The sequence below is a fragment of the Numenius arquata genome, chromosome 26, assembly GCF_964106895.1.
Source record: "Numenius arquata chromosome 26, bNumArq3.hap1.1, whole genome shotgun sequence".
NCBI lineage: Eukaryota > Metazoa > Chordata > Aves > Charadriiformes > Scolopacidae > Numenius > Numenius arquata.
This window is the reverse complement of record NC_133601.1, coordinates 3,551,737-3,573,427: the sequence shown is the minus strand read 5'-3', so window position 1 is coordinate 3,573,427 and position 21,691 is coordinate 3,551,737. Positions and strand designations below refer to the sequence as shown.

General features: G+C 47.9%; 1 protein-coding gene across 2 annotated transcripts in view; it reads right to left on the bottom strand.

The window, feature by feature from the left end:
- DPYSL2 (dihydropyrimidinase like 2) overlaps nt 1-19,978 on the bottom strand; it is a 57,861-nt gene extending 37,883 nt beyond the window's left edge. The window contains exons 1-3 of one of the 2 annotated variants that reach the window (XM_074164223.1): nt 19,628-19,978; nt 4,882-4,970; nt 3,365-3,549 (exon numbers count right to left, since the gene is read on the bottom strand). In XM_074164223.1, coding sequence (XP_074020324.1) covers nt 3,365-3,549; nt 4,882-4,970; nt 19,628-19,978 — 625 coding nt within the window. Of the gene's footprint in view, nt 1-3,364; nt 3,550-4,881; nt 4,971-8,135; nt 8,534-19,627 lie in introns of those variants that run through there. The other variant, XM_074164224.1, reaches the window with a different exon arrangement.
- Nucleotides 19,979-21,691: the final 1,713 nt, after the last annotated feature.

Sequence of the window (21,691 nt, the reverse complement as noted above, 5' to 3'; positions counted from 1 at the left end):
AAGGGATAATTCACATCATTAATTCACATCATCAGTTCAGATCACCGCCACCAGCCACTCTCCCCATCCCAGCTGACCGGGGGACGAGTTGGGAAGGGCTGGGTTGGAGCCTGGATCTGTTTCTCACCGGGATAAATCTCCCCTGGTGCCACACAGAAAACGGGGCTGCTCCGTTTGGGAGTGGGATTCTCCTATCTCTGGTGCCGTAGGAATGAATTTACTTTAGAGGGGAACGGAAGTCAACGAGAACAGGGCTTGGAAACAATAGGTTACATTCCTGAACTCCTGTGTGCTACCCCGGGGATGCGTTTGCCAAGAGAATTAAAGGAACAAACCCTGAATTTGATCCCAGCTGAAAATGAAGTTCACTGAAACCAACCTGGACGTACAGGGTGAACTCCTGGCACGGCTGGGGCCAGCGACAGGACTCTCCGTTACCTCGCCGAAGCCAGGATTTCACCCACAGTTTTTATAAAACCGACAGTCCATAGAAACCTGTCCAAGATTCTTGTTTTAATTTCACTGAAAAATGTACAGAAAACAAGTAGTTCCCAATAATGACTGCAAAGAGCCTTAAAGCTCCCCCCTGCATGAAAATGTGAAACAAACCGAAGCATGAAGCAGACTAACCTGTTTTCTTGCACAAAATGAGGGCTACGTATAAAAGAGGGAAACAGATGGAGTGAAGGTATTTGTAAATAAATAATACAGCGTTTTCTTAAACCACAAATGAAGAAACATGGATGTGTTTTGTGACAAAGCTCACATCCACGAGGCTGGCTTTTCCAAAAGAGCCCGAAGAACGGAGGCGCACATCTGGACACGTTTCCACGAGAGAAGCACATTCTCTTTTGACAAGTCCCAGGCACAGTATCTTTAAAATATACAATGACATAAACATCAGCGTGTCATTTTCAGGCTGCAATTTGTTTGTAGTATTAGGAATCTAGTTCTCTAAACGTTGTCCTATTTATCATAAAAGAAAAAATGCTGCAATCAACCAGGACTCCCACCTGCTTCGGGAAAAACCAGAGGCCACCCACCAAGAGCAGACTGAGGAGGGCAGCTCTGGATGCTTCCTTGTGGAAAAACATTTTTGCAAATGGTATAATTTTTCTAAGAAGAGAACAGCTGAGCTGACACAGAGCAGAGTCTCCAAAGCTTTGAAGTCTACTTGGATTATTTATCCTGTTTTCCACTGTTCAGCTGATACCTGCCCATCAGAAAGGTCTCTCCATCATCCTAAGCAGTCCCTGATACTATGCTTTAGGAAGATGGTTTTTTGTTCAGAGATGATGGTTATATTTCGGTACCCTAGCCCGAGACACTGAGGAAGGCAGTAAGGTCAAGGTTGGCCACCAGCCTCCTCTACATGGTTGCCCATGGTGATAATCTACATTGTGCTAATTTTTCACAGCTGTAAAACGAGAAGTTGTAAAATGGAGAAGTCTCCTCCACCTTCCCTAACTCAGAGACGAGTTACAAACACCATTAGTGAGACATTCAGATACTACACTCATAAAGGCAATATGTACGCACGCATATACAGAAAAGTCCAAACATTCCTGAAGTTTGAGGCTTTGCGTGGGTAAAATTGGGCAACCAAAGTAAAGGGCTACTTCAGAAAATTTTGCCTAAGCAATTTCTGCTTAAAATGTTTTAAAAAGTGCCACGGGAGGAAATAATGCTGGTAAAAACTCAGATGCAGACGACAGAGAATGCTATTTTGATCTAATTCAACTTAACAAGGAAGAACAAAATGATAATTCAAGTGTGAACCAGGTGTACTACTAACAAAGGAACAGCCAACGAAACAAAGTCAATGAACTGAAGCTGAAAAGAAAATACCATTTCGGTGTTATTAATTTAAATCGACAGCAAAGACTTGAAGAAAAACTGGCTATTAGTATGCACAATGAGAGCATCCACAGCTCCCCTCCCACTCACGTTCTGTGTGAGGTTATCTTCATACACAAAGCTCATACTCTAAAGTGATAACATTATGAAAAATAATTTCCCGGGTTATTTTAAGGTTACTTATTTGAAGCATAAGACCAAGTTCATAGGCCAGACACCACCTCTTTGCAAGGTCCAGACCCAGAAGAAGATTTGCTTCTGAAAGACAGACAGTCGAGCTGTGTTGGGACCACTGGCTCCTACTCCCAACCTCTGCATCAATCAATCCGAGTCCAGCCACCAGGGCAGGGATCAAAGATCGCTCACAACCATCTTCTGAGGGATGAGGGTGTTCTACTCCATAAGGAGCCAGGTTTGAACTGAGGAGGGTGAGGAGGATTCCTGGCTGTGCCCAAGATCTCTCTATACCCGCTGATCGGACAATAGACACTAGAACCTGTTCTGAACCACACTCTTTGATTTCTCTGTACCTAAACTCCCCTCCTGTGAAATGGCAGCACCTCCCAGAACACGAAAGAATGCAAGATGCTCAGATATTGTATCACTTTACACCTTTATCCTTTATCCCGTATGCGGCAACAGACTCCAGGGTGCCGCGGTACAGTTTACACGTGACGGGCTGCACTGCCGTAGAGGCTTTTATTTTTTTTCTCTAGCTGAAACAAGGTTAACAACGACTCACTGATGGAGTTTTAAGGTCCTGGCTCTGACAAGCCAAGCATCTGTAGCCAACACAAGCGGGGACAGATAGCCTGGAAGTCACTCATGAGGCATTTTAGAGCCCGAGGGGAACACCACAAGCGTCTGATCCTGGTGTCTGCACAACAGTCAGTCTGTCTGTCTTTTTATTTTGAGATATTTTCATTTCCCGATTTCTCTCTTCCTCCACAAGAGGATATGAGCAAAAAAGAAACAACGCTAACAGAAGTCCTGGTGCTAAAGCTGCATACGTAAGTGGGCATGTGCAAATCCTTAAATAACTGGCCCAGTTTTCAAAGACACATAGTACACTGGCACCAAGCTTCTGGGCGTGGACCCTATGATGGACATCTATCCATAGACATCATGGAGAAAGGAACCGAGGCACAGGAATTCGGAGAATCTGCTACACATACTGGAGCCAGAGGTCAAAGTGACACTGGTTTCAGCAGGAGCAGACCCAAGAACCTGCCAAAGTCACACAAGTAGCAAGGCAAACCCTGCCAACAGAGGAGACGAGTGAAATGACCAACAGCCGCAAGATGTGGACATCCTGGGGTCTTGCTTTTCCACCTCTTTTCCCACCCCTACACAGGCTTTTCTCAGCAACCTGGACAGACATCAGAAACCCACCCGCTGCTGGTACCTGGCCCAAAATATCACCTGAGTTACACAGCCCACAGTTTCTGTATTTATCCAAGAAGGAGAGAAGTAGAGCTTTCTGGAAGAGGAAAACCAGCCAGCTTACTGATCATGGTGGTGCCCCCAGCCAGGGCAGCCTTGGTCCCTTGGAAGAAGTCATCAGCAGATGTCATCCCCTGCTCCGGCATCTGGAAGCGGGTGTGAACGTCAATCCCTCCGGGAATCACCATCCTGCCATGGGCTTCAATGGTTTTCACTCCTCCTGGCACAATCAGGTTCTCTCCTATTTGCCTGGGTAAACAGGTTTCAAACAGCAGGTCAGACACACAGAAGGCAAACAGCCTGTAAACATATACCCTTGTGCTATTTCACCTGCCCAGTGTTTTCTTTTTCCATATAAAGCAACGTACAGGATGAGCACACAGAGCTGATAATATTTTATTCCTCCCCTTGAAGCAGCTGCGTAATTGAGAGCAAAGTGTGCAATTACTTCAGGACCTGGGGGCAATATCAGCCTTAACAGGAAGGAAAAGAGGGAGCCACACCAGCAGGGAGCCGGAGAAGGGACCGTGCAGATCATCAGATGATGGCTACAGCAAACACAGCAAGAGCTTGCGAGCGGCTTTACTGGGACTGGACTGGGGCTGCCAAGTGGCAGTTCCACTCCTGACTGCAGCTCTCTAACGATAATTTGGATATTTGTACCGTTTTGGGAGCACTGGAAGAACTTCTGCCTCTCTATTGTCTACTTCTCTTTCATGCCTAAATATTATGTAGTCTCTGCACAAACATAAACTCGGCAGATACCGGTTACCAGATTCCTGATGAGACCCTTAAAGGTCTCTCCAGTCTAGCTCTTTGCAGATGTATTTTTAAAAGCGCAACAGCAGATGACACATTGCAATTAATTAGCTGTCTTTGGCTGGCTCCTTTAACTTTTAACCTTGATTACCAAAGCACATGTGCTGACCGTTTAGCCAGAACAGGAAAATTCCTTGTTTGTAACCTCTGGCTCGTCCATTTTTTCCTAAGAGTCATTTTCCAAAGAAATCTGTAATATATTTAACGTGCCAGAAACGCATGTTTCGAGACTGAAAACACAAAAAGAGGGCTGAACCTCAATCCTTAAACTACAGGATCATTTTTAACTTCAAGGGGGTTTGGATTGATCCTTGCAGCACAGAATCATCGAAGACAGCGCTGCGAGAGATCTCAAGAGGTCACCTAAGTCCAGCCTCCCGCCCTAAAGCAGAATTAACTGCATTAGGATGCTGATCTCTGGATTCAAAATACCTTAAGTCATAACTCAGTAAAATGCTACAACACGGATAACTTCAAACACATGTGTCATCTCAGCATGGGGCTATTCACGTGCCTAAAATTAAGCACATGTAAGCACCCCCTTTGACCCACGCTTTAATAACAGAGGGGTTGGGGCCCATTTGTTTATTTAATTCAACACCTGGCTTTTAAAGTTCCTCCATCAAACACCAGGATATATTTGTGAAATATTCATTTTTCACCGCAATCTAATACAGCTCTCTCAGACTAAGTTATTCCTTGCTAATCTGCAGAACATTTCTGTACATTTCCAATCATAACACGGCATCAGGCTTCACTTACTTTATCAACCCATCTTCCATGTAAATGTCTGCATAGAAAGACTGGTCGTCATTAACTATTTTACCACCTTTGATCAGAAGACGATCGCTCTGCAACAAAGAAGCATACGATAATACATAATTATTTCTGTAAGAAAGCTGACAGTCTGCAGTGTCACTTCGGAGATAAAAGGGACGGAAACAACCTCTGCATTATTCAGAAGTGCACGTCAAAACACAAGTCAACTGCTGCACTTTCAACTGGAAAGATAAAATATTTTATTTCATCCGCAAGTCCTTTCATCACACTAATGATCCCCCCCCCAAAAAAAAAAAAGCAGAATGGAAAAAGAGTTGGGTTCCAGCGGGCTTGTCTACTTGGCAGCTTCGCTCCTACCTGCAGTCCTGCCACCATCACCTGCAGCAAAAGCATTAAATAATACTTCGAAGGGATGCCTAACAGCCACATCTCTATTTTTTTTTTTTTTTATCTTCTGCCTTGGTCATATGCAAAATTTCCTATACGCGCCCACACACTGGAGTCACCACTTGGCCAACTGTGAGTCAACTGCTGTCAGGGAAATGGACCAAAAGTCTGTTGCCAGGGGTTACACAACACAAACAGCCTCATTTTGTCCAACTTAGTGATGTTTCGGTGCAGCGGATACTTTTACTGCCTTTCCAGAGCATAATCAGATGGAAATAAACTTAATTTGCTAATATGTGCTTAAGAGAAGGATTTAAAGAGCCGCTATTAAAATGCCCCTCCAATTAGAAGAGAGTTTGGCAGGAACAGAAAGGCAATTATAAGGCGAGGCGATGCGCTTTTAGCGCAGCCCAGGCTACAGCTCGCTTTTGCGAGATTTTAGGTCAAAACCAAATTTATCTTTTTTTTTTTTTTTTTTTCTTTTTTTTTTTTGCAGTAGTCCTAACCAGGAGCAAAACAGCCTGCAGAGGGGCGGACGGGGAGGAGAGTTAAAAGCGACTGCTCTCTCCCTCTGGTTCCTTCGTTCCCTCCATCACAGATGCCTATATTTAAGGCAAGGCACACACGCGTTATGCGGCGTTCAGTCCGAACGACACCGTGGCCCTTCCATCTGCACTTATACTTACTCTGATGCTCTTTTCTCCTCCCCAAAACGTCCTTCTACGAGAACAAAGCCGTACCAGCCCAGCAAAGCCAGGCTGGTGAAGCCACACACCGAATCCAAGAAGGGGTAGGAAGCAGGGCTTTAACTTGGTGGTGCCTTGAACTTACACAAATACGTACAGGACGGCGACAGCGTTGCTCAGGGCCCTTATTTCCAGCTGGGACTCTGCTGGTCCACCAGAAGAATCAGGCATTTTCCCGAAGAGCTTGTAATAAAACCAAAGAGTTGGAGCACCCCCTTCTCAACTGGCACAAGCTGACACGGCTCTTTTAACGCCAAAAGGGTTACGTGAATTCCATCAGCTGCTGCTTTACACCATCATATTGTATAACTGCTAAAACATCTATGAGATGTGAAGTGCCCTCTCCTTACCCCTCCCTTTTTTTTTTTTTTTTTTCTCCCTTCTCCTTCCTCCTACTGCTGCAATGGAGAGTTTCCCTGACCAACGCCACCAATTTTAAAAAACAAAGAAAGAAACCCCCAAGATTTAAATTTAGGATCTGCGGCGAATTTCCAATAAGCCTGAATGAATTAATTCGGGGCGTGAAAACCCCCCTCGTCTTTTCAATGCCAGCCTCTCCAGCAAACTGTCCGACGTGTTTACCGCTCCCAGAAACACTGCAGTATTTATGCCCACCTCTAGTGCAAACGCCTTCTGCTATTAAAAAGGCCGGCTACTATCGAAAGGGGCTAGTTTGGCCATCGCTGTCACTGGCAGCCCAAGCCCGAACGTGCTGGGCAGCAATAAGGAAAAAAAAAAAAAAATATATATATAGAGAGAGCGACCAATAAAAACGCAGCCTGGACCGTTTTAATGATGCTGTGAATGCTTCTGCTAATAAACAGGTCTCCCGCAGCGGCTGAACGGTGGGCTCGGAAATCAGTGCGGATCCACCTCGGAGACAAAAGCGCACGCAGTCTGCAACCCTGCGAGGGCCCTGCCACCGATTCCGCACACGCTCACCCCCCCGTGCCGTCAGAGCAGCACAGCTAGGCATCGATTATCCCCCTCCTTCAGGCATCGGCCTCAGCAGATCAACGCCAGGTTTATGCAACAGCAAATAAGACCAGAATCTGATTTTTTTTTTTTTTTTTCCCCCCCCCTGTCCCTTATCTTTACACGGGAACCGCGGGGGGGGGCACGCAACAGAAATCAAGAGCCTTCGGTCATAAGGAAAATGCGTCACGCTACTTTTGGCCCGTGACAGCGATTCAGCAGTAACCTTCAGCGTTATTTAAACCCCCGGCACCCTTTTTAACTCCCCGCCAGTGGGCTCTTGGAGGTCAACTATACACCTCCCCCCCCCCCCCCCCCCAAAAAAAATAAAAATAAATAAAAAACCAAAAAGGATGCTCCATTTATCACATACCAGTTTTGTGCATTCCCTGCGTTTCCTAAACATGGTTTAAAAGGTGACTGTCACCCTGCCAGACTCCATCCCGGAGGACCCCGGGCTGGGTGTGTCGGTGGGGGCCAACGATGAAAAACTGGGTGTCAACCCCCCCCTCCCCTTCTCCTCACACACACACACCCCCCCCCGGCAGGGCCGTTACCGGTCCGTTAGATGCGGCTGCCTCGCCTTGCGTAACGGAAAGTTGGCATCCTCGGACCTGCGATACCTGCCCTAAATGGCTCCCACCCTCAGGAATACCGGGAGGGGAAGGGTTTGGAAGGGGGGGGGGGGGGGTGTATAACGGCTCCTTCCCTTTTCCCCCAGGATGGCACCGCGGAGCCGATCCCAAACCTGCGCCTCGCGAGAAGCTTCTTGGGGAAGAAAAGGAAATCTTGCTCCATTCCCATCCCCATCTCCATCTCCCCATCCCCATCTCCATCTCCCCATACCCATCTCCATCCCGGCGGGACAGGGGGCTCCGATCGCCACCCCCCCCCCCCTCGCCCGCCCCCGGAGCCGCCCTTTGCCGGGCTGGAGGGGGGGGTGTCTCCATCTCCCCCGCTGCTCTCCCGTCGGGATGGCACACACACACACATATATATACACACACACACACACACACCCGGCGCCATTAGCCCCTGATCTCATTATCCTGCCGCAACCCCCCGCGCACACAAAGGGCTTAATCCCCGCGCCCCTCCCCCGCCCCCATCCCCGCGCACCCAACTCACCGTGATCCGCGGAATATTTTTCTTCCCCTGATACGACATCTTGGGAAACCACTCCCCAATTTATTTGTTTAATAATATGGATATATATATATTTAATTTATCTCGGAGAAGCGGGGCGGCTGCTGTATCGCTATTGTCTCCCGTGCAGCGACTGCTCCCGACCTCCCCTCCACCGGAAAAAAAAAAAAAAAATAATAATAATTAAAAAAAAATAACAAATTAGAATAAAAATAAATCCCTCAAGCCCAAATCAATGCGATCACAAGGGAGGGGAGCGGGGGGTCCGCCGGGGAGGGCGATCCCTGCTCTCCGCAATGGCAGGAAGGGGAGAAGCAGCCACCCCTGCGCGTCTCCCTTTCTTCCCTCTGCCCGGAGCCCAGCCCAGCCCCGCACAGCCCAGCCTAGCCCAGCCTCGCTAGCCCATCCCAGCTTTGCTAGCCCAGCCCAGCCCAGCCTAGCCCAGCCCAGCCCGGCCCGGCCGCGCAGGGAGGGGGCGAGCGCCGCCACCAACAACAGCGGCGGCGGCGGAGCGGGGCTCCAGCTGCGCATGCGCCAACCCGGCCGCGCCCTTCCCGCTCCCCGCCGGAGGGTGGAGGGAGGGGCGCAGCTCGGGGCGCTATTGGCCGAGCGGCTAGGGGGATGCAAATCAGAGGCGGCCGCCGTCCAATGGGAAGAGGAGAAAGGGGTGATATGCAAAGTGGCGCAGTGGAGACGTCAGTGCGGCGGGTCCTGCAGCGCGGGAAGCGGGGGGGGGAACCGGGCGCCGCCCCCGGGCCGCTCCCGGTGCCTCGGGTCGTGTCGACCCCCCCCCGCCACACACACACCCGCCCGGTGCCTCGGATCGGATCCCCTCGATCCGCCTCCCCCCCCCGGCTCCACCCCAGCCGCCGCCCGTTCCCCCGCCCAGGCTGCCGCAAACCGGCGGGTTAACGGAGCTGCCGCGCCGTTCGGGCGGCGGGAGGGGAGGGGAGGCGGCAGCCGCGGATGAAGGGGCGGGGGGGCCGGAGGGGGGGGGGGACAGGCTGCGGCCCCCCGCTTTCAGACACACACACACACCCCCGGCGGGGCTGCGAGCTGCCCGGGTGCGCTGGGAAGAGGCGCTGCCCTCCATCTTCTTTGTCCCGCCCCGCCCTTCCCGGCGCTACCGGTGCAGAACGGTGGAAAATCGTGGGGAAAAAATAAAAATAAATAAAAATAAATTAAAAAAAAAAAAAAAAAAGGTTTTGAGGCACTGCCGGCCCTTTGGTTCCCCAGCGCGTCTGCCTCCTCGTCCAGAAAATACAGTCGTCGTCCCCCTCCCGCGGTCACTGACCTGAAGCTTCAGTGCCCGGGGGTCTGGGGTCCGGGCACGCACCGGGGGGGGGTGTGTGGGGGGGTGTCCCTCCCCAGCACCCGGCATTTCTCACCGCGCCTCTGCTCCAAACTCCGCCTCCAGTTCAGTCCCTCTTGGAGTCTTAAATTTCCTCAGTCCCTGAACTCCGTAAGCTGGTACTTCGAGGGAAGAAACGCGTTAAATGACATAAATGTTTCCTCCTTATTTGCTGCGCCCTGGGCCCAGTGCGACCAAGGGACACGGGACCCATGGCCAGGGTGTGGGATAACCCTTCAAAAGACACCTCTTTACGCCCGTTGCTCTGGGGGAAGGTACAAGACACTTTTTGGAGAACTCATAAATAGCACAAAATCCACTTCTGCTTGAAGGTTATAACAGACAATTAACGAGCGACAAAGCCTTACCTTCGTCCCTCGCCGACGGGTGGATTTCACGTCACGCCAAGCTTCTCCTGTCACAAAATGCAAGTCATCTTTACACACCCAAAATCGTTCCATTAAACACACCGTGCGCAGCCCGTAAGAGATTAAAACCCTCGGTATATTGCTGCAGTAAATCATTATAAAGGCAACATCTGTTCAAACAGATGACTCTCAGGACCTTTTATGTACATTAGTTCACAGGAGGCTATAAGGAAACGAGTAAAAGAGCTTTTCCTGGGTACAGGTAGGGCATCAGGCAACATTTAAGTAGCTAATATGCCAATCAGTTAATATCCAATTAGTAGCAAATGAAAAAGTGGCTCATTATGACAGTAGCAAAACGATTAATTTGTCAGCCTGTAGGGTTTTATTTCGATTTAATGATCAGAATAGACAATACTAAATGAGTTATCCTGCCCCTCTCTGATCTGTGCTGGGAGAAGTTTGGAAACCTCAGCATATTTTTGCCCAGAACATGGAAGAAAGCATCTACAGCAGATTTTCTAAAATTAGACAGCGCAACTGTTCCTTTTCCTCTTTAATGCTAGCTTTCCTCCTCAACTTTAGATCTGAATGGTTTCTTGCCTTTGATCGCCAGGGAAAAGAGTATCTTTGGTATTGGAGAGGAAGCAAAGGCTGCCTAAGGGTTTGAGAGATCTCATCAAGGCCCTTGGGCAGCTGATCTGAGACATCCCAACTACAGGTACCATTTCAAGATCCTGCCCCAGCAGCAGCACCTGTGATTTCGGAGGAACGACCACAAACACGGGTGCAGGAAACATGGGTGCTCATCTCCAGCACCGACTCGCCTCCCTGACCTTGGGCATTTCTCCACGTTACACTGAACTTGGGCACAGACTTGAACATAAGAAGTTCCACCTAAACACGAGGAGGAACCTCTTTCCTGTGAGGGTGGCAGAGCCCTGGAAGAGGCTGCCCAGAGAGGTGGTGAAGTCTCCTTCTCTGGAGACATTCAAAACATGCCTGGACACATTCCTGTGCAACCTACTCTGGGTGGCCCTGCTCTGGCAGGGGGTTGGACTAGATGATCTCCAGAGGTCCCTTCCAACCCCATAGCATTCTGTGATTCTGTGTGAAAAGCTGTGGAACAGCCGCCCTGGCAGAAGAAACAGAAGCACCTTTAAGGGGCTGACATCATCAGCCTGCTAATATTTCCAAAGCTGTTCTCATCTGCTCAAAGACAGCTATTTAAAATACTTTTTAAAAAAACTATGCTCCTTACTGCACGTGGGCCTAATTCAGAACAGCAGTTCTTGAACTTTGAATACATCCCGTAACTTGAATCCAGTAGGGACAAGGTTCAGAAAGTAATAACGGATCTTCAGGTGAGACTTAGCTTTTCCTTCCCATCACCATGTTGCAAGAACCTAAGTGGTACAGAATAAAATAAATGAAAAGATTAAAGGGCTGAAAAACACGGTCGTTCGATATTCAACATCTACACAGCGCCAAACTTTAAAAACTTCCCTATGATTTAAGGTGTACCCAAAGGGCTCCGAGCTCCCAGGTGTATCTTCTAGCTCCGTTACACCAATTGCCAACATGGCCCAATTTTCTTCCTTTTTAGCAATGAGCTGAAAAAGTTGTCAAAATACATAATTTTACAATTATTAATGTCACTGCAAACTGGCTTATTTAGCCTTGCTCAGCAAAGGCAAGGAATGGATATTATCTGTTGTATAAACACACATGGAGAGGGACTCTTTATCAGGGAGTGGAGCGATAGGACAAGGGGTAATGGTTTCAAACAGGAAGAGGGGAGATTGGGATGAGATATTGAGAAGAAATTTTTCACTCTGAGGGTGGTGAGAGCCTGGCCCAGGTTGCCCAGAGAAGCTGTGGCTGCCCCATCCCTGGAGGGGTTCAAGGCCAGGTTGGAGGGGGCTTGGAGCAACCTGGTCTGGTGGGAGGTGTCCCTGCCCAGGGCAGGGGGGTTGGAACTTGATGATCTTTAAGGTCCCTTCCAACCCAAACCATTCTATGATTCTATGAAGGGAGGTGATCGGGAGGGAAGGAGAAGAGCTATAGCTGAAGGACAATGTTGGGATGAGAACAAGTGGGGAACCGAGTCAGAAAATACAAATGTACATCTGCATTATTTATATTTCTTTTTTATACAAAAGCTGATTCATTCCCCTGCTAAAACTGTATAAATTCTCCCTGTAATTAAATGAAGAAAGATAACTACTTAGGAAATGTCAGGGGCAGGAACCAAGGTTAAAAGAGGAGAGTAGAACCTGCTTCTTAAATGCCTGCAGGTTTGTATCCCGTCCCGCTGTCGCACAGCAGTGCCGTCACCTGCCAAGGAATTGCGGGAAGTGATGGGATTTCTAGTTAATGTTGATGAACTTTGCCTTCCCCAGCTCTGTTAATGCACGCGGCAGGATGGGCAGGCTAAAATGAGAAGATGCTCCAGAGAGCAAGCACTGCCAAACCTTCCTTGGCAATCGTTAAGGAAGGGAAGTGATGAAGGATGGTTGGCCAGCCCACCCCAGCTCCCCCCTTGCAGCCACCACGACAGGACCAGCACGGTTCCTGCAGCCAAGTCCCATCAGCAGTAGCAAACAGCAAGAGCACATAAATATCTTCAATTATGCTACATCAGCACTTCTGAGGGGCCTGAAAATGTTCCCCAGATGGCAGAACAGGGGAGGAAATGCACAAAACTGAGCGTTGCGCCCACATTTGCACCACCAGCCTCTATCCAGGCCACAGCCCATCCTTGGTTGGGATTATAGTGGTCAGTGGACACCCACGATCCCTGCCAGCCATTTCTGCTCAGGTATCACCTGGAGTAGGACATCTCTTTGCAGCAGAAACGTGTTTCATGTCAAAGGAACCTCTACGTCTAAATTTGTCTTCTGGAAAGTGCCTAGAGGGAAAATGGCACAAGAATATGAGAATCTCTGCACAGCGATAATTCTATGCTAAAATAAATCATCACAGGCATCAGTGGAAATCAATTTACATCAGCTCTGAGTCTTCACTTCACAGATTCTGTGGGCTACCGTAATGCACTTAGCAAGGAATTTTATTCCCACTCTGGAGTTACTGGATGGTTGGGAAAAAAAAGCCCAACTATTAAAAGAGTCTCTCTCTCTGTAGAATTTTAGTGTAATTGCAACAAACCCCACAGAAGTTCTGCAACACCCGATTGCTTTTACTCCAACGGAATTCTTAAAGGTTTATCCACAAGGATATTTTGCTATGAAATTCTAAAGCCTGCAAATGGAAATATACATTTTAAAGTGTAACGAAAAGAGGGATCAGAGATGGAGTTAAAGCATTCCTGGAAGTATCTGAAATTCTAGCGCTACAGCATCAGCAAGCTCTTGATTTCCCTTTAGGCTTGTCAGATGCCAATAATCCCAACTCCCTACTGGGGAATCACCCCCTGCCAAAGTCAACAAGGCTCTTATTGTGATCAGAGGCAGCCAGACTGGGCCAAAAGAGCTTTCATGAGTTCAACGATCAGACCCTCATTTTCTGTCATAATTCTGTCCATTCCAATTGCTGCATCAGCTCCAAATCTCAATGAAATGGAGTTTCCCATGGATTCAGCGACCCCCTGCACCTTATCAAGTGTTGGGAGGATTAAATACAGGCTGATATATGGTGGAAGGAGAACATCTGCCCTTCCCAAAAGGTGATGAAGGAACTGTCCATTATTAATCACAAGAAATTAAATTAGAGGGGAATTATACTTGCCAATGGGCATCTTTCGTTGGTTTTATTATCTTACAGGAGAAAATTAAAATTAAGTGTCATGATATGGAAATGACCATAGAGGTCAAATGTGCTACTGTGAGGAGGTAAAAATCATACAACCACTCAGAGAAACAGCCTAGTCTTTTTTGAATACAGGCTCAGATTCTGAGGGGGGAGATTCACTTTCTAGCCACACAAACAGGTCGATAAAAACGTACATTTGATCTGCAAATTAAAATTAACCTTCCAATTGATTTTGTTTCCTTTAAAACCCCAGGAAACCTTCAGGTTCAGAAATAACCTTCTAAGACGACTGTTACTGTTATAGTGTGTTTCTTAGAGGAAATGTCCTGAGCATTTCAAGTGCACTACAATCCTAATTGTCCTTAAACAAGCCCGAGCTGCTGCTCCACAGTTAATTTACTATCACGTCATGTTGTCGGGAAAGAGACAGCCCTCTTCAGGATTCTGGACAGGGATGGGTAGTACAATACACAGTAAAAATGTGCTCTCCTCTCCAACACAGCCTACACTCACGCTGTGACCTTCACTACAGTTAAATACAGCATTTCTGGAATAAAGGCATGAGACATCGGGGCATGCTTGTCATTGCTCCTCCCTTTCATCCACTGGAGAGAGTTTTGCATCTCCAAGTCCATAGGAACCATGGGTAGGCTCTAAGAAATGGCTATTTTTACAGTGATTTGCACTGTTTCTTAACATTACAGTCACTTATCCTTCCCCAAAAACCTACAGGGCAAAGCATCAGGCTCTCAGCAATCACTGTCATTGCTTGTGTCAGCCAGCTTTGCCTGCCTCTGATGTACAGGACAACCATTACTCCGGACGATGAGAAAATGAATTTCTGACCTCTACTCTCCCACTCTGAGATTCATCTCAGATCTCTGGGAGGTGACCAAAACCAGGACATTGCACTTCTGTGTGAATCTTACAGTGAAGAAGTTTGGTTTAGGCAGATTTCCTACAGATGTTTCCAGATGTTGTCCCTTTTTAGGGTAAGGGAGTTCATGCAGAACACACACACATCAACTTCATGTGAGCTTTGCTGTTTACACCATTTCCCAACTTTATAACACCACCACAGAAGACAGACTCAGATTTAACGTGCCACAAGACAGACAAGTGATATGGGGATTTAGGCATGGTCCTGCAGATAAAAAATGTCAGGCAGACCTAAACAACCGCTCAGCACCCGCTAAAAACAGATGGCTCCTGTCAAACGATGGCCATAGCTCTGGCCTGAGGGTGGGATGCAAAGCTGCTGGTCTCACCATGCCAGGCACTGTATCCGTCCCCCGAGATAAAGCCCCGAGATAGAGCATCGCAAAGATGCTGCTGAAAGACCAGGCCTCCAAATTGGCCCGGCTCCAGAATGGGTGGGGAGATCTGGCCCCAGGTGTTTCCAGTTTCTCCTCCAACCTTTAGCCCCAATATCAAAGCCCCTGGCTCTTTTCTGCACAAGAGCGTGGTAAATTCCTGACATAACACTAACAGACCCCTCCACAAGACACCCATTGCACGTATGGCACGTGCCAGCTACACAAACTGATGGCTTTGAGAGGAATCTAAGAAGTTAAGAGGAATTTGGCACTTGGGCTCATCACTGTTAGTTTCTCTACGGTTTCTTTTTTTCAGTAGCCAAACTATTATGATCCGTTGGAAGAATATACAAGTCATCCTCCTGTATGATTATTTTGCAAGCAATAATTGTCACAACAAGGCTAGAAAAATTACAGGCATCGTAACAAATTAAACTCAGAACTGCCTTTCCAGCTGTCTGGAACGGCTTCTTTGTTTTACCCAACAGTTTCACTAATGTTCCAGAGTCTATGATTATTTCAGCTCCCAACAATGTCCTGTTATTCATTAATTCTCTCCAGGAATGAACAAGCATGATCCTGAGAGCTTTGAGGTTTCAGCAAAAAAGTCCAACCGTGTCAAAAGCTTCACAAAACTGTGTTTGGAAGTGATTCCTCTCCTGTCAATTCTAAAATAAAAATATTTTCCCAGTCTCTGTTTATTCATTACTGTTACTTATCTGATTACAATAGGACATAGCTTTGTTGGTTTAGACCACTAGTTTACACCCAGTGCTCTGCACTTCCCAAAGGTCCATGAACTGTTTCTAAGGGACACAAAGAAGGTATATAATGGTGCACAGGGAACCACCTGAATCACTGGAGTAACGACAAGACAGCAATGGTAACTTTAGCAACTTCAGAGAAGATCTGGAATCCCCTGGATTGTATTTGTGTTGAAGTGTCTTAGCACCTACTCAGGCTCTCTACGCAAACGACATTAAAGCAAGCCCCAGGCTTGCCGATCCCTCCTGCAATCAAACCTTGCTCTTCACTATAGATGTGGCCCAGGGAAGTGGTGGAGTCACCATCCCTGGAGGTATTTAAAGGATGTGTAGATGTGGTGCTGAGGGAAACGGCTGAGTGGTAACTTGGCACTGCTGGGTTAATGGTTGGACTCGATGATCTTAAAGGTCTCTTCCGACCAAAACAATTCTACGCTCCCTAAAAGACCATCTTTGCCCCAAAGAATCTCAACAGATGAGCAAGACGGAAGGAATACCAATTATACACACAGGAAATGTGGGAAATACACACAGAGGAAGGACCCAGTTCAAGCAAGCAATGGCCAAGGGTTTTCAAAACAAAGCAGTGCTATAAGCTCCACAGGTCCCTGCCCTGATGCTCTCTGAACACCAAATCCCACCATAGGAAATGGGCTTGTAGGTCCACGGCAATTCCTGGAAGCCAGACCAAGCGTTTCTTGTCTCATTCAAGAAATCCCGAGCTTGAACATGACATTCTTGTCAGACCACAGCAATGGCCCAGCTGAGGTCGGGGCCTTGAAGCACTAAGCGGTGACCAGACCTTGAACAAGTAGCTGCAGGACCAGGCATTAACCATCTAAAGAGGGAAGATGACAACGTTTAAGGTGGGAAAAAGAAGCACAGTTAATTCCACGGCCTGACAGCTGGCAAGTCGCAGAGCTTGCCTCAGATCTGCTGAGTTGCAGACCTGTTGAATAGGTCAGGCTGCCTCCAGAGGCCTCGCTGTAAAGAGCTGCTTAAACTAAGACAGAGAGTCTTCCTGGGGCCTCTGGAGATGATCCTAACCCTGAATTATGAGGCAGCAGCATGGCCCAGAGGCAATAAAGCCAAGCTGTGATAGATGCCTATAGAATACCCTAGACAGGATAGACACAAAGAGATTTGATTACCCTTATCTTTGCCTGCAGAACAATATATTGCAAATTAATGTAGAATAATTACATTCCTTTTTTTTATCCTCTGGGCACTTAAGACCTCAGAAAAATAAAAAATAGCTTATACATCTTGCTTTGTTAATTATTTCAGTGGAGATTAATACAAGATCTTTCTGTACAGTGACAGAAAGGATGACTGTGTTTTAAACCCACTTTGGATCCAGTCACTAGCTAAAATACTTCCGTGTATATCCATTGCCTCCAGTTGATCAGCACCCATTCCCATCAGCTCACCACATGGTCCTTTGGTTGCTGAAACAGAGCGTGGACCATCCTGTTTGTTGATTGTTACACGAATTGCTAAAAATTGCAACTATGGTCAGCCTCAAGCTAGAGAAAAAGCAGTAAGATTTCTAGCCTATTGTGAAATAATTTATGCAAGTTATAAATTCAAGATTCTATAAATTAGCATATTTTTCCTTTCCACCATAATTTAGATTCCTACCACGTGGAAATAGTGTACAGTCTATCCAGGGAGAACCTATTTCAGATGTGTTATTAAATGCTTGAGACAGAGGTTTGAAAATAATGGGCCAAATTCAGTTGCAAAACTTCAGAAGCCTTTTAAACTCCTACCTCAAATTATTTCAATGTGCTGTCTCCTTTAATGCCACTTCCTGCAACGTTATTTTTCTTTACATTTTTTTCAATATATTGAGCTTTGATCATCATCATAAACACGTTTCTATTAACTACACTGAAGTAAAGCCAGTTTTACCTGCTGAGGATCTAACCATCGATTCAAGCTATAGATGCAGTCAGCTGGAAATGCATCAAAGCTAAAAGCAATAAAGCGCCAATCCATAGCAAGACATTTATAATAAAAGACTGCACTTACCCAAATACTCACAACCCCTCCCAACACAATCCATTGGCATCAGCGTTATGTACAGCTAATGAGAAACAACTCAAATGTTTCGCATTATCCCATTATTTCATGCCCTCAATTTAACATTAATTCAACGATCTTTAAAAACAGAACCAAAACACACACTTCAAAAAAAATGCAATTAATATTTTGTGCGGACTTCTGGTTTTTCACCATATTGTACTTAGTTTTTTATTATACTGGTATCCTTCAATCACGAGATAATTCATCTTTTTGGAATTAATATATCACCTGTTTATACTTATGTCCTGCAGGACCACCACATCAAATTATTGGAAATTAGTTCTGAAAATGTCCCAAATTGCAAAACCTTTGACTCACGAAGCTGAAAAGGCGTATACCCTTTACTCCCGAGATGCACTTTGGTTAGTCCAACAAGACTAATTAATCATGGAAACTTACTCAATTAGTAGGCACTTGAACATGGTCAAATCAAACCATAGGCATTTGTAGTGGCAAACTTTTGTTTGGGCTTGGCAAATCGGGTTTGAAGCAGCGTGGGGCACGTCCCACCCCTAATTAAAGGCTGGCGTGTAGCACTTCTAAAAATCAGGGCCTACCTTTGAGATCTCATGGAAAACAGCAGTCGTTCACGCATGTAAACATGGTTGGATGGAGCCTTTAGGTTACTGTGGTAGGAAGAAGTAGAGTAGGGTCTGATTTGGGGAGGATGAGGCCCAAGTCACACTCCTAAATAATATCTCACATTTCTGAAAGTTGGAGACACAAGATATGGGCGAGCAAGCCCATATCATAAATTCCAGGCAGACTTCTGCCCGACCTATGCAATCCGTACCACTAGTATAAATCCAGAGGCACATGCTAGAAACAGTTTCCAGAAGGACGGAGTGCTCTGTAAACTCACTGGAGGGCTACTCACAGAAACTCTTCCCCAGTATGTTAGAAGTTTATCAGTTTGCTGGTTGGTGTTCCTCCATTTCTGCTCTTCCAGCCTATGCACAGGAGCCAGCATTGTCAGAGGAACGCACAGAGTATTTTGTGGCTCAGATCTGAATCAAGCTTGCTTAAATCTATTTATTGAGAAAAGCAAATGTGCATGGTCAGGTAGACCTATGGGTTAAATGGATTTTGCCTCAGGAATAGGACAGGCTGTATTGCACCATGACACATAGAGTGAGAAAAGAGCTTCAGGAGTCTTAAAAGACTGGGAGGAGTTCAGTGGGTTTGTAAGAAAACACCACGTTCCTGTGAAAGTCCCAGATCTTCCCAAGGCAAAAATTCCCACTGTAGCCAGAGGCCTTGAACAAAATTGGTATTGAAATACAGCTCCCAGAGGGTCACTCGGGTCTGTCCTCCCCTGGGAGGAGTGGGTAGGAGTTTCCCCTGGAAGGAGCCTGCAGGGATTTCATCCCTGTAGGTGGAGGCTCATTGATGCTCTTTTGCTAACAATTGCATTTCTGTTCCCGTGAGCTGCATTCACTCGCTGGGTGGGGCATTTTGCTACCGTTGTGCTGGGGGAAAATCGCCTAAGAAACAAAAATAGGACTAAATACGACCAAATAGGAAGGCAGGGTGGGGAAAGGGAGGGTGTTTGTGGGTGCGGGGGGGCTCCTTTCTTCTTCTGCCCTCCTCCCTGTGCACATACACACACACCTGCAGAGAGCACACGGATAACATTAGAGATCTGGCAAGAAGGCTCTAGTAGAGATGCTGCTGAGAGGAAGACATCGACTGACACACACACGCAAGTGACATAAAAGCAAGAAACTGCAGGGTTGAAAGGATACATCCTTTCTGCAGCCTATCGCGGGTTCAAGTTGCATCTCGCACACACACACACATATATATATGCACCCACCTTGTCATTCAGGTTCTGCAGCGCCTCCTTCCCAGTGGCACTCCTGATCTCCACCTTTCTCCCGAAATCAACAGATGGTTCCCCTCCCTTCCCGCTCTGCCTGGAATAAACGGACGGAGCATCCGGACCCAGGTGGGCAACATCCTTCTGCTTTGCCACGACTTTGTTAGATCCGCGGCCCACCGAGAGGGAGTCGAAGTCGATGGTCTTGTTCTCCAGGGAGCCTTCCACCGGGCAGAACATGCCACAGAATTTCTGCCGGGGCTTGGGACTGCCCGAGCCCAGGTTTTTGAAGAAGGCTGGCACTTCTTCTTCCTCGCCCTGCCGACCAGACTGCTTCCTCTCAGCCATGGCTTGTGTGGTCTCCCTGCTAAGGGAAAATAGTAACAGCGGTAACCAGGAGGATCCTTCACACACTCACACACACACACGAAAAGAGGAGAGGAAAAAAAAAAAAAAGGAGAGATCGCTCTGGGTCCTAGAGATACGGCAACATCAATTGCAAAGGGCTGTGCCTGGCAGATCCCCTGCCCCCATCGGTACAATATAGCCTGTGGCTCGCTGTTTTCTTTGATGCAGTGCAAAGTTGAGGGAAGGTTGGGGCAGATCCTGCTGCAATCAAGGGAGGAGGTTTCAAGTTCCCAGCATCCAGATGGGGAGGGAGGGAAAAGGAGAGAAAAAAAAAAAAAAAAATTTAAAAAAAAAATCCTCACTCTGCAGCAGAGACTGAGGACTGATCCGGAAGTGATGCGACTGGTGAATTGGCAAATGGACTCGATCAGGTTGGAGCAACAGCCCCCATCACACACACCCTCTCCCCCCTCCCCTTCCCTAGCTATAGAGCTGCTATTGCAGCATGGCACTGATGGGGACTGAGCAACCCCCTCGCCCCCCGGCGGCTCGGGAGGCGTGTTCCCAGGGCAGGGGAGAAAGGATCCCTTCCTTCCTTCCTCCCACCACCCTCTCCCCTTCCTCCCCTGGCCCCGCAATGGTGGAGTCGGGGAGTGCTCCGGGAATCCTATTGTTCCTCACTTTTCCCGAAGCCGCGGCGCCGGAGGGCGGGGAGCAGAGGAGATCGCGGGTGGGTTAGTGGGGGGCAACATGCTGACTCAGCTTTCTGGGGTTTGGGGCATCGCTGGTGCGATCTACTCGGGTAGACCCTCTTCAGGGGGCAGGAAGGGCTGATTGATGGTACTGGAGAAAGAATGAGAGAGGGAGACAGATGGGAGAGGGGTGTGAAAACCGAGGGAGAGAGGAAAATGAGCCGTCAACCAGGACTTACCTCCAGGAGCCGAAATTAGTGACCTTGCTAGTCAATTAAGCCTCTGCAATGCCAGAAGCCCCCAGTCCCTCCCTGCGGGGGATCAGGGGAGGCAGCCAAAGGCGGTTCCGGCTGAATGCGGGTTTCTAGAGGAGGAGACACAGCGGCAGCCCCTCGCCTCTCCGCTCTTGCCCATGCTGACAGCGTGTCCCTGCGCTGGGAGACGGCGGCAGAGAAGGAGAAAACGAGGGGGCCGAGGAGCCGGGGCCGGGCGAGTCACCCCCCGGGCCGGGCGAGCCGCCGGCGCTGTCCCTTCAGCACCACCCGCCCGGCCCCCGACGGCCAGTCCGTGGCGGGGGGTGGAGGGGGCCAGCCCCAACCCCTTGGGGGCTCAGAGCCGGCCTGGGGTGGCTCAGAGCCAGCCCCAGCCCCGGGGGGGGTTCAAAGCTCTCCAACCCCTAGCCCCCTTTCCACCTTGCATGAGCTGCTGGCCTCTAACACACCCTCCTGCTCCTCGTGGCTGGTACAGCTGCATGGATCAAGCATCCCTTTTTTTTTTTTTTTTTTTTTTTTTTTTTTTTTTTTTTTTAACTTGTTCTCTGAGGTTTGTATCTAAATAAACGGCTCCGGCAGCTGGCGATGCGGAGGGAGGGTTGCCTTAGTCATTTCCGAAGGGCTTGTTTCAGCAGAGTCCAGGGAACGGCTCTGCAAGTCCAGCTGAGGCTGTGCATGTGGGAGGAGAGACATTTTTATCACAAAGGTAAGCGGTGCAGCACACAATAGGCTTAGCTGGGCTGTCTCCA